The 18229-nt window shown below is 41.2% G+C and overlaps 2 protein-coding genes across 2 annotated transcripts in view; both read right to left on the bottom strand.

Moving 5' to 3' along the window:
• Positions 1-11005, bottom strand: part of LOC138851445 (tigger transposable element-derived protein 1-like) — a 49593-nt gene extending 38588 nt beyond the window's left edge. Inside the window, exon 1 of the mRNA XM_070080582.1 lies at positions 9800-11005. Coding sequence (XP_069936683.1) covers positions 9800-10342 — 543 coding nt within the window. The 5' untranslated portion in view covers positions 10343-11005. The remainder of the gene's footprint in view (positions 1-9799) is intronic.
• Positions 1-17208, bottom strand: part of LOC128686634 (uncharacterized) — a 43426-nt gene extending 26218 nt beyond the window's left edge. The window contains exon 1 of the mRNA XM_070080581.1: positions 17107-17208. The gene's annotated coding sequence lies outside the window, so the exon portion shown is untranslated. The remainder of the gene's footprint in view (positions 1-17106) is intronic.
• Between the last annotated feature and the right edge of the window lie 1021 nt (positions 17209-18229).

The raw sequence follows: 18229 nt of genomic DNA, 5'->3' as shown, positions 1-18229 counted from the left end.
TCATTCACCCACACCTTCCACTATCACCACTTTTTTTTTTTTTACCCTTATGTCGGGTCCTAGCACCTTACTTTATGGCTCACATAGCGGGTCAAGACACAAGACTGTTTCATCCTACCTGTGCACCAATGAGAAAAACCTTGCTATGTGAGTTCTTCGAGTTTAAGCGCAAATTCTTCGAGACATCGCAGTGTTGAGAGTAGTGTATGTAGGGTATGTAAAAGAAGAAAATTAAAAGTGAATATAGGAAAGAGTAAGGTTATGAGGATAACAAAAAGATTAGGTGATGAAAGATTGGATATCAGATTGGAGGGAGAGAGTATGGAGGAGGTGAGTGTATTCAGATATTTAGGAGTGGATGTGTCAGCAGATGGGTCTATGAAGGATGAGGTGAATCATAGAATTGATGAGGGGAAAAGGGTGCACTTAGGAGTCTGTGGAGACAAAGAACTTTGTCCGTGGAAGCAAAGAGGGGAATGTATGAGAGTATAGTTGTACCAACACTCTTGTATGAATGTTAAGTACGAGTGAAGAATGTTGCAGTGAGGAGAAGGCTGGAAGCAGTGGAGATGTCATGTCTGAGGGCAATGTATGGTGTGAATATAATGCAGAGAATTCATAGTTTGGAAATTAGGAAAGGTGTGGGATTACCAAAACTATTATCCAGAGGGCTGAGAAGGGGTTGTTGAGGTGGTTCGGACATGTAGAGAGAATGGAACAAAACAGAATGACTCTGAGAGTATATAAATCTGTAGTGGAGGGAAGGCGGGGTAGGGGGTCAGCCTAGGAAGAGTTGGAGGGAGGGGGTAAAGGAAGTTTTGTGTGCGTGGGGCATATTTGATAGGAGTGAATGGAGACAAATGGTTTTTAATATTTGATGTGCTTTTGGAGTGTGAGCAAAGTAACATTTATGAAGGGATTCAAAGAAACCGGCAGGCCAGACTTTAGTCCTGGAGATGGGAAGTACAGTGTCTACACTCTGAAGGAGGGGTGTTAATTAATGTTGCAGTTTTATAACTGGAGTGTAAAGCACCCCTCTGGCAAGACAGTGGAGTGAATGATGATTAAAGTTTTTCTTTTTCGGGCCACCCTGCCTTGGTGGGAATCAGCTGTTGTGTTAATAAAAAAAATAATATTTTTACGCTACCCAAGTAACAGCTTTGATATCCTTTTACTCATGTGCAAGTTGATAGTTTCACCATATTGTATTACTACTACCACCAGTAGTATTACACCTCACTCCCTCTGTGTCCATGTATTATTTGTAACGGCTTGACAAAGCTCCTGGAGAGCGAAACGTTGCCACAATAAAATGTCACATTAGTTGTACTTGTGTCCTTTTACTTTACATGGTATTTTTTTTTTTTCAACAAGTTGGTCGTCTCCCACCGAGGCAGGGTGACCCAAAAAAAAAAAGAAAGAAAATCCCCAAAAAGAAAATACTTTCATCATCATTCAACACTTTCACCACACTCACACATTATCACTGCTTTTGCAGAGGTGCCCAGAATACAACAGTTTAGAAGCATATACATATAAAGATACACAACATATCCCTCCAAACTGCCAATATCCCAAACCACTCCTTTAAAGTGCAGGCATTGTACTTCCCATTTCCAGGACTCAAGTCCGACTATATGAAAATAACCGGTTTCCCTGAATCCCTTCACTAAATATTACCCTGCTCACACTCCAACAGATCGTCAGGTCCCAAGTATCATTCGTCTCCATTCACTCCTATCTAACACGCTCATGCACGCTTGCTGGAAGTCCAAGCCCCTCGCCCACAAAACCTCCTTTACCCCCTCTTTCCAACCCTTTCGAGGACGACCCCTACCCCTCTTTCCTTCCCCTATAGATTTATATGCTTTCCATGTCATTCTACTTTGATCCATTCTCTCTAAATGACCAAACCACCTCAACAACCCCTCTTCTGCCCTCTGACTAATGCTTTTATTAACTCCACACCTTCTCCTAATTTCCACACTCCGAATTTTCTGCATAATATTTACACCACACATTGCCCTTAGACAGGACATCTCCACTGCCTCCAACCGTCTCCTCGCTGCTGCATTTACCACCCAAGCTTCACATCCATATAAGAGTGTTGGTACTACTATACTTTCATACATTCCCTTCTTTGCCTCCATAGATAACGTTTTTTGACTCCACATATACCTCAACGCACCACTCACCTTTTTTCCCTCATCAATTCTACGATTAACCTCATCCTTCATAAATCCATCCGCCGACACGTCAACTCCCAAGTATCTGAAAACATTCACTTCTTCCGTACTCCTCCTCCCCAATTTGATATCCAATTTTTCTTTATCTAAATCATTTGATACCCTCATCACCTTACTCTTTTCTATGTTCACTTTCAACTTTCTACCTTTACACACATTCTCAAACTCATCCACTAACCTTTGCAATTTTTCTTTAGAATCTCCCATAAGCACAGTATCATCAGCAAAAAGTAACTGTGTCAATTCCCATTTTGAATTTGATTCCCCATAATTTAATCCTACCCCTCTCCCGAACACCCTAGCATTTACTTCTTTTACAACCCCATCTATAAATATATTAAACAACCATGGTGACATTACACATCCCTGTCTAAGACCTACTTTTACTGGGAAGTATTCTCCCTCTCTTCTACACACCCTAACCTGAGCCTCACTATCCTCATAAAAGCTCTTTACAGCATTTAGTAACTTACCACCTATTCCATAAACTTGCAACATCTGCCACATTGCTCCTCTATCCACTCTATCATATGCCTTTTCTAAATCCATAAATGCAATAAAAACTTCCCTACCTTTATCTAAATACTGTTCACATATATGCTTCAATGTAAACACTTGATCTACACATCCCCTACCCACTCTGAAGCCTCCTTGCTCATCCGCAATCCTACATTCTGTCTTACCTCTAATTCTTTCAATTATAACCCTACCGTATACTTTTCCTGGTATACTCAGTAAACTTATTCCTCTATAATTTTTACAATCTCTTTTGTCCCCTTTCCCTTTATATAAAGGGACTATACATGCTCTCCGCCAATCCCTAGGTACCTTCCCCTCTTTCATACATTTATTAAACAAAAGTACCAACCACTCCAACACTATATCCCCCCCTGCTTTTAACATTTCTGTCATGATCCCATCAGTTCCAGCTGCTTTACCCCCTTTCATTCTACGTAATGCCTCACGTACCTCCACCACACTTACATTCTGCTCTACTTCACTCCTAAAAGATGGTATACCTCCCTGGCCAGTGCATGAAATTACCGCCTCCCTTTCTTCCTCAACATTTAAAAGTTCCTCAAAATATTCTCGCCATCTACCTAATACCTCCCTCTCCCCATCTACTAACTCCCCTACTCTGTTTTTAACGGACAAATCCATACTTTCCCTAGGCTTTCTTAACTTGTTTAACTCACTCCAAAATTTTTTCTTATTTTCATTAAAATTTCTTGACAGTGCCTCTCCCACTCTTTCATCTGCTCTCCTTTTGCACTCTCTCACCACTCTCTTCACCTTTCTTTTACTCTCCATATACTCTGCTCTTCTTATAACACTTCTGCTTTGTAAAAACCTCTTGTAAGCTACCTTTTTCTCTTTTATCAACCCCCCCACTACTCATCTTTGCACTAGCCCACCTTTCTGCCAATAGTCGCTTATATCTCACCCGAACTTCCTCCTCCCTTAGTTTATACACTTTCACCTCCCTCTTACTTGTTGTTGCCACCTTCCTCTTTTCCCATCTACCTCTTACTCTAACTGTAGCTACAACTAAATAATGATCTGATATATCAGTTGCCCCTCTATAAACATGTACATCCTGGAGCCTACCCATCAACCTTTTATCCACCAATACATAATCTAACAAACTACTTTCATTACGTGCTACATCATACCTTGTATATTTATTTATCCTCTTTTTCATAAAATATGTATTACTTATTACCAAATTTCTTTCTACACATAGCTCAATTAAAGGCTCCCCATTTACATTTACCCCTGGCACCCCAAATTTACCTACTACTTCCTCCATAACGTTTTTACCCACTTTAGCATTGAAATCCCCAACCACCATTACTCTCACACTTGATTCAAAACTCCCCACGCATTCACTCAACATTTCCCAGAATCTCTCTCTCTCCTCTACACTTCTCTCTTCTCCAGGTGCATACACACTTACTATAACCCACTTTTCACATCCAATCTTTATTTTACTCCACATAATCCTTGAATTTATGCATTTGTAGTCCCTCTTTTCCTGCCACAGCTTATCCTTCAACATTATTGCTACTCCTTCTTTAGCTCTAACTCTATTTGAAACCCCTGACCTAATCCCATTTATTCCTCTCCATTGAAACTCTCCCACCCCCTTCAGCTTTGTTTCACTTAAAGCCAGGACATCCAGTTTCTTCTCATTCATAACATCCACAATCATCTCTTTCTTATCATTTGCACAACATCCACGCACATTCAGACTTCCCACTTTGACAATTTTCTTCTTCTTATTCTTTTTAGTAATCTTTACAGGAAAAGGGGTTACTAGCCCATTGTTCCCGGCATTTCAGTTGACTTTTACAACACGCATGGCTTACGGAGGAAAGATTCTTATTCCACTTCCCCAAGGATATAAAAGGAAAAGTAATAAGACCAAGAACTATTAAGATAAAATCAAAGAAAACTCAGATGAGTGTGTATAAATAAACGTGTACATGTATGTGTAGTGTGACCTAAGTGTAAGTAGAAGTAGCAAGACGTACCTGTAATCTTGCATATTTATGAGACAGACAAAAGACACCAGCAATCCTACCATCATGTAAAACAATTACAGGCTTTCATTTTACACTCACTTGGCAGGACAGTAGTACCTCCCTGGGTGGTTGCTGTCTACCAGCCAAATTACCGACTTCTGTGCACTTTTTAGGGTAGCTGTAACAGTTGAATGGGCAGTTTCTTATGCTCAGTCAATAGAATGTAAGGCATGTTAACGAAATAGCTAAGAATCTGATCAAATAGAACAATGGAACTGACATAAAACAGGACTCAAAGTGGGCAAAATTGGCAATGTGCAAATTGCCCCCAAACTGCTAACTTTGCACCTATATAATTCTTTAAGTTTTCCATCAAATTTCATACTTTTGGTGTCATTACTTTCAGAAAATGATTGTCTACCATTTTAGAAGAATCTTATTTTTAACACTTTGAGGGGCAACAGGCCCTCTCCCAAACTTGTTCTCAGGGTCAAAAAATTTTTGAAAAAAAAAAAAAAACAAAAAAAAAAAAAAGATAGAGCATATTTTTGTGAGTGTTATAGGCCAAAAAAAAAAAAACTTGCGATCAATACTTGCTGAGATATGGAGGCGTGAAGTTGACAGAAAGTGAGCCGCTTATGGCAACATCGCCGACTGCCGGTCACACGGTAATAATTTATTTATTATTTTTCTACTTTTTTCTTTTTTTTTAACATTTTATTTTTTCAAGTAACTTTTATGGCCTGTGAGATCAATATATGCCATATTTTGGATATATACACTCGTTGTATACTACACAATAACTGTACAAACATTGACAGGTGAACATTTTTACCTATTTCAGTCACATACTATTGTCTAGAAATATATACATAGTATTTATAGGTCCCAGCAATGTTTTTGTGGGGAAAGGAGTGTGGGTTTGTGTAAACAACATGGCTGACTGGCTGGCTAGCTGGCTGGCAGGCTGGCTGACTGACCAGCTGATTGACCAGCTGGCTGACTAGCTGGCTGGCCGGCTCTGTCTCACAGGTACACATAAATACAATTATACATAGTGTCAATTACCTAGGGAGATAATAACATGGTAGATAATAATAATAATAATAATAATAATAATAATAATAATAATAATAATTGAAGCATGGTGTAAGAGGTGTGTGTCACTCCTCTTATCTTATCACTTCACTAATGACAGTGGTGACATCTGATGAGGGTACATTGCTTTCGCTTTATTTGTTTTCACTTTACACAAACATGTCTGTTTGCCTCTCTTTCTGTCTCAGAGAGAGCCACTAGTGAACCAACACGTATTACACATGACGCAGTACGTCACATCTGAGTCCTGATACTATTATTTGACAGGCTATATTTTTGGGTTATCCTAGGCAATTTATACTATGTATAATTGTATTTATGTGTACCTGTGAGACAGACAGACAGACAGACAGACAGGCCGGCCAGCCAGTCAGCCAGTCAGCCAGCCAGTCAGTCAGCCAGCTAGCTAGCTAGATGCCTCACCAGTCAACCAGCCAGCCACCTGTCCAACCAGCCAGCCACCTGACCAGCCAGCCAGCCACCTGACCAGCCAGCCAGTCAGCCAGCCACCTGACCAGCCAGCAAGCCAGCCAATGTTGTTTACACAAATTCACACTGCCTTCCCCATCTTCAATTTTCAGTGACACTTCAATCTGTGTTAGAACTATCACTTGGGAAGGGAATAGTCTCAATTCAAGGAAGAGTGAGGTCTTCCTTACTGCTTGGCTTGGTGACAAAGGTGCACTGAATTACCACTCCCACAATGCAATGTAAGTGCCTAGATTTTTTCCTACTGCACACACTAACCACACAGATCCATTCTATCACATGCAAGCCTAACAGCTTTCTCCCGCTTGATTTGAAGGCACTAGAATTTATGTGTACAAGTACGTGACCAACCCTGGCTGCAATGACGTACTTGTATGTAACCGATCCTCAAAGGGTTAAAGTGAATACTGGGAGCAATATTGATTTTGGGGGTCTGGACAGTGAGAAGGTTAAAGTGATCCTTTGGTTAGCTACTGTCAAGATTGTTTGGCTGACTGCAAAAAAAATACAGCACATCTGAAGCTTCACTGGGTTGAAGTGTAAAAAAATGTAATCTGGTTTGTGGGCATTATCTCTGAGATAATGATTATGTACTGTGAAAAGAATGCAAATAAGAATCAGGTATGGAATCTGAAATTGTAGTACAGTGGACCCCCGGTTAACGAACTTTTTTCATTCCAGTAGTATGTTCAGGTGCCAGTACTGACCGAATTTTTTCCCATAAGGAATATTGTGAAGTAGATTAGTCCATTTCAGACCCCCAAACATACACATACAAACGCACTTACATAAATACACTTACATAATTGGTCGCATTTGGAGGTGATCGTTAAGCGGGGGTCCACTGTAGTTGCTTAGTCAAATGAGAGGACTGCTATACATCTTGCAAGGATGGCTGTCATATCTCCTTTGAATCAGAAGCCAGAGATATAGCCAGAAACAATGCAGATTCACAATTTATGGAACAATATTAACCCCTAAATTGTCCACACGTAGCTATACGTTCACGTGCGGCAGGCTCCGAATGTAGACCAACATTTTATTTTTCATTCCTTCAAAATTGGCGCGATAGGCCTGAGTCGCCTAGACATGAGAGAATGGATGTGTGCACTATGAAAAAAATCGGGGATGCTGGAGTACTGCGTGGTAACACCAGTTAGTTTCAGCTCCATCTTGGATCAACATCATGGTAAATCCCCGTGATTCACTGACGCCTCGGCGTATTAACACTCTACTATTCCCGGAAAGTGATACAGAACGCGAGTTTAGTGGTTTTGACTCCGATATAGCTACTAAAGATCAAGGAATTAGTGAAACATTTGTTGATAACCCAGATGACCTTCAGCCCATGACCTCTGGGGTGGCCAGTGTGGACAGTGTAGCCATACCAGACCCTCAGCCCAGCACTTCTGAGGTGGCTAGTGTGGCCACAACAGACCCTCAGCCCAGCACCTCTGGGGTTGCTAGTGTTACTTCCCAAAAGCAACTCCGCAAGAGGAAATTATCATTTTCCATGCATTTTGGTGATGACGATAGTGAAAGTGATGTAAGTGACGATGATGAAATCGATTTTATGCCGACAGACAATTCGTCAAATGAAAGTGATTATCATTTTTCCCCAGTGAAACGTACTTTTAGGCATCGTAACCTACATTCAGGCAGTGTGCCATATGTAGTCAGTGGCAAGGGCTGTGGCAGGTCACGATCCAAAACCCCAGCCACTGATAGTGATACTGATAATGAAGGTGAATATGCTGGGATGGAGGAAGAGGGGGGTGGCATGGTGCTTGGACCTCATGGCGCAGTGGGTGGGCAGAAAAAGGACCGCCTGGCACCCTCTCAACCATGCGCTGCCTCCACTCCTGTCCCTCCTCCTGCTCCCCCACGCCCCATGCCACAGGTCCACCCTGCACCATGTGACCGCGAATGGAACTGGACAGAAAGTACACCATTTGTGCCACATCCTTTCAATTTTGATGCCAGTGGAAGTGGCATCATGCCACACTGTCCCATCACAAATGAGTCTACAGAGTTAGACTATTTTCATCTATACTTTGATGAGCCAATAATGAACCTAATTGTTACCCAGACCAACATGTACTACCAGTATACAATGGACCACACAGATGTTTCAGAGTCTTCATGGCTGTGCAGGTGGAAAGATACAACTGTGGCTGAAATGTATTTATTCCTTGGCACTGTCATGCTTATGCCACACACCTATAAGAACAATATAGCACACTATTGGTCCACAGACCACTTCATCAGTACTCCAGTCTTCTGTGACCTTCCCTGGAACAGATTCACTCTGTTGCTATGAATGTTGCACTTCTCTGACAGGAATAAACCAAACAGAAATGACCTCTTATACAAAATCCGGGAATTGTTTATGTATCTGAAGCAAAAATTCAGTGACTACTTTTATCCATTCAAGAACATTGTTGTTAACGAGTCCTTAGTTCTGTTCAAAGGACAACTGTCATTCAAACAATATATACCAAGCAAACGTAATCGCTTTGGTATAAAACTCTTTGTTATGTGTGACTGAGACTGGTCTTGTGTTGGATGTCATTATCTACACAGGGAAAAATACACTTGGCGATACCAGGCGCATGTTGGGCATTTCTGGGGATGTTGTTCGCAAGATGATGGGGCCATACCTTGGCAGAGGTCATACATTGTTCACAGACAACTGGTATACAAGCCCTATGCTCGCAGATTCCCTACATGTAAACAATACTGATATACAGTGGACCCTCGCCTAACGATATTTAATCCGTTCCTGAGAGCTCAATGTTAGGCGAAATTATCGTTAGCCGAATTAATTTTTCCCATAAGAAATAATGGAAATCAAATTTATCCGTTCCTGACGCCCCAAAGTATGAAAAAAAAAATTTTACCACATGAAATATTAATTTTAATACACACAAACTGAAGAAGACATGTACAATTACATGGCACTTACCTTTATTGAAGATCTGGTGATGATTGATGGGATGGGAGGAGGGGAGAGTGTGGATGGTGTTAATGTTTAGAAGGGGAATCCCCTTCCATTACGACTTGAGATGTCAAGTCCTTTTCCGGGGTTACTTCCCTTCTTCTTTTAATGCCACTAGGACCAGCTTGAGAGTCACTGGACCTCTGTCGCACAACATATCTGTCCATAGAGGCCTGTGCCTCCCGTTCCTTTATGACATTCCTAAAGTGTTTCACAACACTGTCAGTGTAACAGTCACCAGCACAGCTTGCAATACCTGTGTGAGGGTGATTTTCCTCAAAAAAGGTTTGCACTTTAAGCCACATTGCACACATTTCCTTAATCTTTGAAGTAGGCAACTTCCTCAATTTCTCTATCCCCTCCTCCGGAGCAGTTTCCTCAGGTCTGGCCTCTTGCTGTTGAAGATGATTTTGCAGCTCATCAGTGGTTAGTTCATCATTGACCTCCTCCACCAACTCTTCCACATCCTCCCCACTAACCTCCAACCCCAAGGACTTCCCCAATGCGACAATTGATTCCACAACTGGCATAGGCTTCTCAGGGTTAGCCTCAAATCCTTCAAAATCCCTTTTGTCTACACATTCTGGCCACAGTTTCTTCCAAGCAGAGTTCAAGGTCCTCTTAGTCACTTCCTCCCAAGCCTTACCTATAATGTTTACACAATTGAGGATGCTAAAGTGATCTCTCCAAAACTCTCTTAGAGTCAATTGAGTTTCTGTGGTCACTACAAAGCACCTTTCAAACATAGCTTTTGTGTAGAGTTTTTTGAAGTTTGCAATGACCTGCTGGTCCATGGGCTGCAGGAGAGGAGTGGTATTAGGAGGCAAAAACTTGACCTTAATGAAGCTCATGTCCCCAGAAAGTCGCTCTACCACATCTGAAGGATGACCAGGAGCAATGTCTAATACCAGGAGGCACTTAAGGTCCAATTTATTTTCCAGGAGGTAATTTTTCAGTGGTGGCAAATGCATGGTGTAACCAGTCATAGAAAAGGTCTCTAGTGACCCATGCCTTACTGTTTGCCCTCCACATCACACACAAATTAGCCTTGAGGACATTGTTTTTCCTGAACACTCTGGGAGTTTCAGAGTGATACACCAATAAAGGCTTCACTTTGCAATCACCACTAGCATTAGCACACAGAGTAAGCCTGTCTTTCATAGGCTTATGTGCTGGAAGTGCCTTTTCCTCCTGAGTAATGTAGGTCCTGCTTGGCATTTTCTTCCAAAACAGGCCTGTTTCATCACAATTAAACACTTGTTCAGGTTTCAATTCTTTACTGTCTATGTACTCCTTGAATTAGTTCACATATTTTTCAGCTGCTTTTTGGTCCAAACTGGCAGCCTCACCATGCTTTATCACACTATGTATGCCACTACGATTCTTAAATCTCTCAAACCAATCTTTGCTGGCCTTAAATTCACTCACATCACCATTAGTTGCAGGCATTTTTCTAATTAAATCGTCATGCAACTTCCTAGCCTTTTCACATATGATCGCTTGAGAGGTGCTATCTCCTGCTATCTGTTTTTCGTTTATCCACACCAATAACAGTCTCTCAACATCTTCTATCACTTGCGATCTCTGTTTTGAAAACAAAGTTGCACCTTTGGCAAGAACAGCTTCCTTGATTGCCATTTTCTTGGCACAACAGTGTATAGAAAGGGGTTTAGTTATAGGTAATACATATTTTAAGAAAAAGAGGATAAATAAGTATACACGATATGATGTAGGGCGAAATGACAGTAGTTTGTTGGATTATGTATTAGTAGATAAAAGACTGTTGAGTAGACTTCAGGATGTACATGTTTATCGAGGGGCCACAGATATATCAGATCACTTTCTAGTTGTAGCTACACTGAGAGTAAAAGGTAGATGGGATACAAGGAGAATAGAAGCATCAGGGAAGAGAGAGGTGAAGGTTTATAAACTAAAAGAGGAGGCAGTTAGGGTAAAATATAAACAGCTATTGGAGGATAGATGGGCTAATGAGAGCATAGGCAATGGGGTCGAAGAGGAATGGGGTAGGTTTAAAAATGTAGTGTTAGAGTGTTCAGCAGAAGTTTGTGGTTACAGGAAAGTGGGTGCAGGAGGGAAGAGGAGCGATTGGTGGAATGATGATGTAAAGAGAGTAGTAAAGGAGAAAAAGTTAGCATATGAGAAGTTTTTACAAAGTAGAAGTGATGCAAGGAGGGAAGAGTATATGGAGAAAAAGAGAGAGGTTAAGAGAGTGGTGAAGCAATGTAAAAAGAGAGCAAATGAGAGAGTGGGTGAGCTGTTATCAACAAATTTTGTTGAAAATAAGAAAAAGTTTTGGAGTGAGATTAACAAGTTAAGGAAGCCTAGAGAACAAATGGATTTGTCAGTTAAAAATAGGAGAGGAGAGTTATTAAATGGAGAGTTAGAGGTATTGGGAAGATGGAGGGAATATTTTGAGGAATTGTTAAATGTTGATGAAGATAGGGAAGCTGTGATTTCGTGTATAGGGCAAGGAGGAATAACATCTTGTAGGAGTGAGGAAGAGCCAGTTGTGAGTGTGGGGGAAGTTCGTGAGGCAGTAGGTAAAATGAAAGGGGGTAAGGCAGCCGGGATTGATGGGATAAAGATAGAAATGTTAAAAGCAGGTGGGGATATAGTTTTGGAGTGGTTGGTGCAATTATTTAATAAATGTATGGAAGAGGGTAAGGTACCTAGGGATTGGCAGAGAGCATGCATAGTTCCTTTGTATAAAGGCAAAGGGGATAAAAGAGAGTGCAAAAATTATAGGGGGATAAGTCTGTTGAGTGTACCTGGTAAAGTGTATGGTAGAGTTATAATTGAAAGAATTAAGAGTAAGACGGAGAATAGGATAGCAGATGAACAAGGAGGCTTTAGGAAAGGTAGGGGGTGTGTGGACCAGGTGTTTACAGTGAAACATATAAGTGAACAGTATTTAGATAAATCTAAAGAGGTCTTTGTGGCATTTATGGATTTGGAAAAGGCGTATGACAGGGTGGATAGGGGGGCAATGTGGCAGATGTTGCAAGTGTATGGTGTAGGAGGTAGGTTACTGAAAGCAGTGAAGAGTTTTTACGAGGATAGTGAGGCTCAAGTTAGAGTATGTAGAAAAGAGGGAAATTTTTTCCCAGTAAAAGTAGGCCTTAGACAAGGATGTGTGATGTCACCGTGGTTGTTTAATATATTTATAGATGGGGTTGTAAGAGAAGTAAATGCGAGGGTCTTGGCAAGAGGCGTGGAGTTAAAAGATAAAGAATCACACACAGGGTGGGAGTTGTCACAGCTGCTCTTTGCTGATGACACTGTGCTCTTGGGAGATTCTGAAGAGAAGCTGCAGAGATTGGTGGATGAATTTGGTAGGGTGTGCAAAAGAAGAAAATTAAAGGTGAATACAGGAAAGAGTAAGGTTATGAGGATAACAAAAGATTAGGTGATGAAAGATTGAATATCAGATTGGAGGGAGAGAGTATGGAGGAGGTGAACGTATTCAGATATTTGGGAGTGGACGTGTCAGCGGATGGGTCTATGAAAGATGAGGTGAATCATAGAATTGATGAGGGAAAAAGAGTGAGTGGTGCACTTAGGAGTCTGTGGAGACAGAGAACTTTGTCCTTGGAGGCAAAGAGGGGAATGTATGAGAGTATAGTTTTACCAACGCTCTTATATGGGTGTGAAGCATGGGTGATGAATGTTGCAGCGAGGAGAAGGCTGGAGGCAGTGGAGATGTCATGTCTGAGGGCAATGTGTGGTGTGAATATAATGCAGAGAATTCGTAGTTTGGAAGTTAGGAGGAGGTGCGGGATTACCAAAACTGTTGTCCAGAGGGCTGAGGAAGGGTTGTTGAGGTGGTTCGGACATGTAGAGAGAATGGAGCGAAACAGAATAACTTCAAGAGTGTATCAGTCTGTAGTGGAAGGAAGGCGGGGTAGGGGTCGGCCTAGGAAGGGTTGGAGGGAGGGGGTAAAGGAGGTTTTGTGTGCGAGGGGCTTGGACTTCCAGCAGGCATGCGTGAGCGTGTTTGATAGGAGTGAATGGAGACAAATGGTTTTTAATACTTGACGTGCTGTTGGAGTGTGAGCAAAGTAACATTTATGAAGGGATTCAGGGAAACCGGCAGGCCGGACTTGAGTCCTGGAGATGGGAAGTACAGTGCCTGCACTCTGAAGGAGGGGTGTTAATGTTGCAGTTTAAAAACTGTAGTGTAAAGCACCCTTCTGGCAAGACAGTGATGGAGTGAATGATGGTGAAAGTTTTTCTTTTTCGGGCCACCCTGCCTTGGTGGGAATCGGCCAGTGTGATAATAAAAAAAAATAATAATAAAATAACAGTAGCAATGGTTGATTGGGGTTTTGTGTACAATCTGGCCAGCTCGGAGACACGCACTCCACTTTCATACTTAGCAATGATCTCTTTCTTCATATCCATAGTAATTCTCACCCTTTTTGCTGTAGGGTTGGCACTAGAAGCTTTCTTGGGGCCCATGGTGACTTATTTTGCAGGTGCAGTCACTAAAAACGCTGTGATAATATGAAATGTTCCGATTGTATGTTTGGATGCGACCGCGGTGGCTGGCTTGTAAACACTGGCACCCACGGGACACGTGAGGCACGCTCAGGCCGCAATTGGATGCGTCTCGAACGGAATGAATCGCGTTGGGCGAGTTTTTTAGCGCTAGCCGAGGCAAAATTTTTGCGTTAATATGTATCGCCAGCCGGATTTAACGTTATGCAATGCGTTCGTCAGGCGAGGGTCCACTGTATGTAGAACAGTGAGAAGTAGAAAACACATGCCAAGGTTCACTGGAGGAAGTTTAGTAGAAGTGTTTCACGCCAATGACATCATGGCACTGACATGGCATGACAAACGGGACGTGACGTTGATATCAACCATCCACAGAAACGAGATGGTACAGACAGACTGAGCAGGTTCAACAATGAACCTATTGTAAAGCCAGCTGCTGTCATCAACTATACGAACAATATGCGACTAGCCAACAAGTGTGACATGATAATAAGGTTTGTTGACTGTTTGCGTAGGAGTTGCAAGTGGTATATAAAAGTTTTTTCCACCTTGCAGACATTGCAATGCTCAATGCTTTCAACATGTAAGAAATAAAGACTAGGGAGCAACAACAATATGCAGAATTCACCCTCAATATCATCAAGCAGATAACGAAAAAGTATGGTACCACACCTATACCTGTCACTCCACAGCGACCTGTTACCCCACAACAGCGACCTGTCACTCCACAAAAAGAGGGGAAGTGCCTGACCGAATAATCATTAACTGTCACTGCCTGGTACCATTACCATCTACCCCAAAAAAGAAGTACTCTCAGAAAAAGTGTGTTGTGTGTGCTTACACTAAACAGCAACCCCAAGTGCGAAAAGACACATGATACATGTGTTAGCAATGTGGGGTGGCACTCTGTATGAATCCATGGTTCTTGGAGTACCATACAGTGATGGACTTCTAGAAACATAAATGGGACTTGTAAATACCTTGTATATATATGTAAACAATAGTATGTGACTGAACCAGGTGTACAAATTCACTTATCAGTGTGAACATGTGTGTTTGTGACAGTATGATTACTAATTCAGTACCAAACATTTGTGTCTCAACATGAATTGGCTATGAAATCAAAAGATCTGGAACAAAACATTATTATCATAACATAAAAACAACAAAAAATAGAAAAGAATTGGAAAAAATGCTAAATGTTTATTATTTCTGCAAGCGGCAGTGCTCCAGGTTGCCAACACCTCATCATTTAGCACCAACTTCGCGGGTTTATATCTTGGTAAGTACTGACCCTAAAAAATTTTTTTTTTATCCTATACCATTTATAAAAATGCACTCTTCAATTTAAAAACAAAAAACAATTTTTTTATTTTTTCAAAATACAGTGGACCCCCGCATAACGATCACCTCCCATTGCGACCAATTATGTAAGTGTATTTATGTAAGTGCGTTTGTACGTGTATGTTTGGGGGTTTGAAATGGACTAATCTACTTCTCAATATTCCTTATGGGAACAAATTCGGTCAGTACTGGCACCTGAACATACTTCTGGAATTAGACACATGTGCAACTTTTGGGTATCTTTATTGAGGAAACGTTTCGCCACACAGTGGCTTCATCAGTCCATACGTAGGAGAAACTTGAAGAACAGGAGGAGAATGAGGTAATCAGTCCCTCAACCTTGAGTCGATGTGTTCAGTCCATCAATCTTGAATAGAATACGGCATATGAGCGGAGAAGCAGCTTATAAACCGTATGGCAGGAGAGATGCAGCAGTCATAGGTGGTGTCACATTTGTTCAATGTGGAAGTAGGTTGTGCCCAAGAATTAGGCAAGCGAAGAATTCCTAAGTATTAAGATCCCAAGAAGTTGCAGTGTCTGACAGGTTTGTAGATGAATGGTTCAGAGAACCGACATGTTGATAAATTAGACACATGTGCAACTCTTGGGTATCTTTATTGAGGAAACGTTTCGCCACACAGTGGCTTCATCAGTCCATACGTAGGGGAAACTTGAAGAACAGGAGGAGAATGAGGTAATCAGTCCCTCAACCTTGAGTCGATGTGTTCAGTCCATCAATCTTGAATAGAATACGGCATATGAGCGGAGAAGCAGCTTATAAACTGAATGGCAGGAGAGATGCAGCAGTCATAGGTGGTGTCACATTTGTTCAATGTGGAAGTAGGTTGTGCCCAAGAATTAGGCAAGCGAAGAATTCCTAAGTATAAAGATCCCAAGGAGTTGACACTGCAACTTCTTGGGATCTTAATACTTAGGAATTCTTCGCTTGCCTAATTCTTGGGCACAACCTACTTCCACATTGAACAAATGTGACACCACCTACGACTGCTGCATCTCTCCTGCCATACAGTTTATAAGCTGCTTCTCCGCTCATATGCCGTATTCTATTCAAGATTGATGGACTGAACACATCGACTCAAGGTTGAGGGACTGATTACCTCATTCTCCTCCTGTTCTTCAAGTTTCTCCTACGTATGGACTGATGAAGCCACTGTGTGGCGAAACGTTTCCTCAATAAAGATACCCAAGAGTTGCACATGTGTCTAATTTATCAACATGTCGGTTCTCTGAACCATTCATCTACAAACCTGTCAGACACTGCAACTTCTTGGGATCTTAATACTTAGGAATTCTTCGCTTGCCTAATTCTTGGGCACAACCTACTTCCACATTGAACAAATGTGACACCACCTATGACTGCTGCATCTCTCCTGCCATACGGTTTATAAGCTGCTTCTCCGCTCATATGCCGTATTCTATTCAAGATTGATGGACTGAACACATCGACTCAAGGTTGAGGGACTGATTACCTCATTCTCCTCCTGTTCTTCAAGTTTCTCCTACGTATGGACTGATGAAGCCACTGTGTGGCGAAACGTTTCCTCAATAAAGATACCCAAGAGTTGCACATGTGTCTAATTTATCAACATGTCGGTTCTCTGAACCATTCATCTACAATACTTCTGGAATGAAAAAATATCATTAACCGGGGGTCCACTGTATTCAGAGCGGGTTAAATTTTAAACAATCGTCTGTCATACGTAGGCCTACCAGGCCTCTCCTGCCAAATCTGAAGCTGCTAGAATTTAGGCATAGATCTACATTATGGACCCCTGACATCAATGACATAGTTTTACGTGGCAACCTCTGATGAAGTTAAAAATCATTAAAAAAACTATCGTTTCAATATATCAATAAACATACGCACTTGCGACGTCTCCTGTTCTCCGGCTCCTCTGTTTTGATGACAATCTGACTTTCATCAAGGTGCTGTACGGGGTCAGCATGTAATAACTTTTCTCTCTTGATAGACCTATAAAAATAAAAAAAAGTAAGTAAGTTATGTTTTTTTAACAACCTGGTGTACAGTACAGTGGAACCTCAGTTTATGTTAATAATTCATTCCAGAAAGTCTGACAAAAACCGAATTTGATGAAAACTGAAGCAATACTTCCCATAAGAAATAATGTAAATCCAATTAATCCGTTCCAGACACCCAAAAGTATTAACAAAAAATAAATCTTATAGAAAATAACTAGTTTTATGTACAGAAAACAATGAGAAATAAATATAAAGGACTAATGAAATGGATAAATGAACATTTAATATCACTTTTACCTGTATTGAAGACTCTTGTTGGCATATGGAAGACGTGAGGAGGGGAGAGGTCGGAGGATAGATTACTGGTTGGAAGGGGAATCCCTCTCCATAAGGAATTCAGGTCTCAAGTCCCTATCTGGGGTTACCTCACTTCTTTGTCTTTTACTGGCACTGGACCCCTGTTGCACAAAAAATCTCTCCGGAGAGGTCTGTTTCTGGTGTCTCATTAAGTTGGTAAGTAAGCTTCTTTTGGTGCAAAATTAAAAGTTTGTATGCCATGGTAGGTATAATTCACATAAAAAAAGGTCTGTTAATACATAATTTTTTAAAAGATTTATTTTAAGGGAATTTTGGTTTGCTGACTAACTCTACCAAAGCAACTACCTATACATATTTCCAGAGTGGCAATGGAAATAGTTCCCTGTAGAATTCCATGACTTTGGGTGGAGAGTGGTAGAAACATCAAGGGGGATCCCTTGTAGTTGTAGAGGATTCTTGATCCTATGTGTAGGAGTTATTTTTGTTCCTTTGTTAAAATATTTCTCTTTTCGAGACAGCACTTGCAGTTTAATGGACTTCGGAAATGCAAGACAAAATCTGCTGGGTTAGTTGATTCAGGAAAAAAAATGATAAAGGTACATTGGTTACAGAATTGTCATTTATTGGTATGATCACATCAAAACAATCTTATCTCTGTCTACCACAGTGGCTGTTACTAGCCACCCACTCTC

The sequence above is a fragment of the Cherax quadricarinatus genome, unplaced genomic scaffold (assembly GCF_038502225.1).
Source record: "Cherax quadricarinatus isolate ZL_2023a unplaced genomic scaffold, ASM3850222v1 Contig646, whole genome shotgun sequence".
Classification (NCBI taxonomy): Eukaryota; Metazoa; Arthropoda; class Malacostraca; order Decapoda; family Parastacidae; genus Cherax; species Cherax quadricarinatus.
This window is presented reverse-complemented; position numbering and strand designations above follow the sequence as displayed.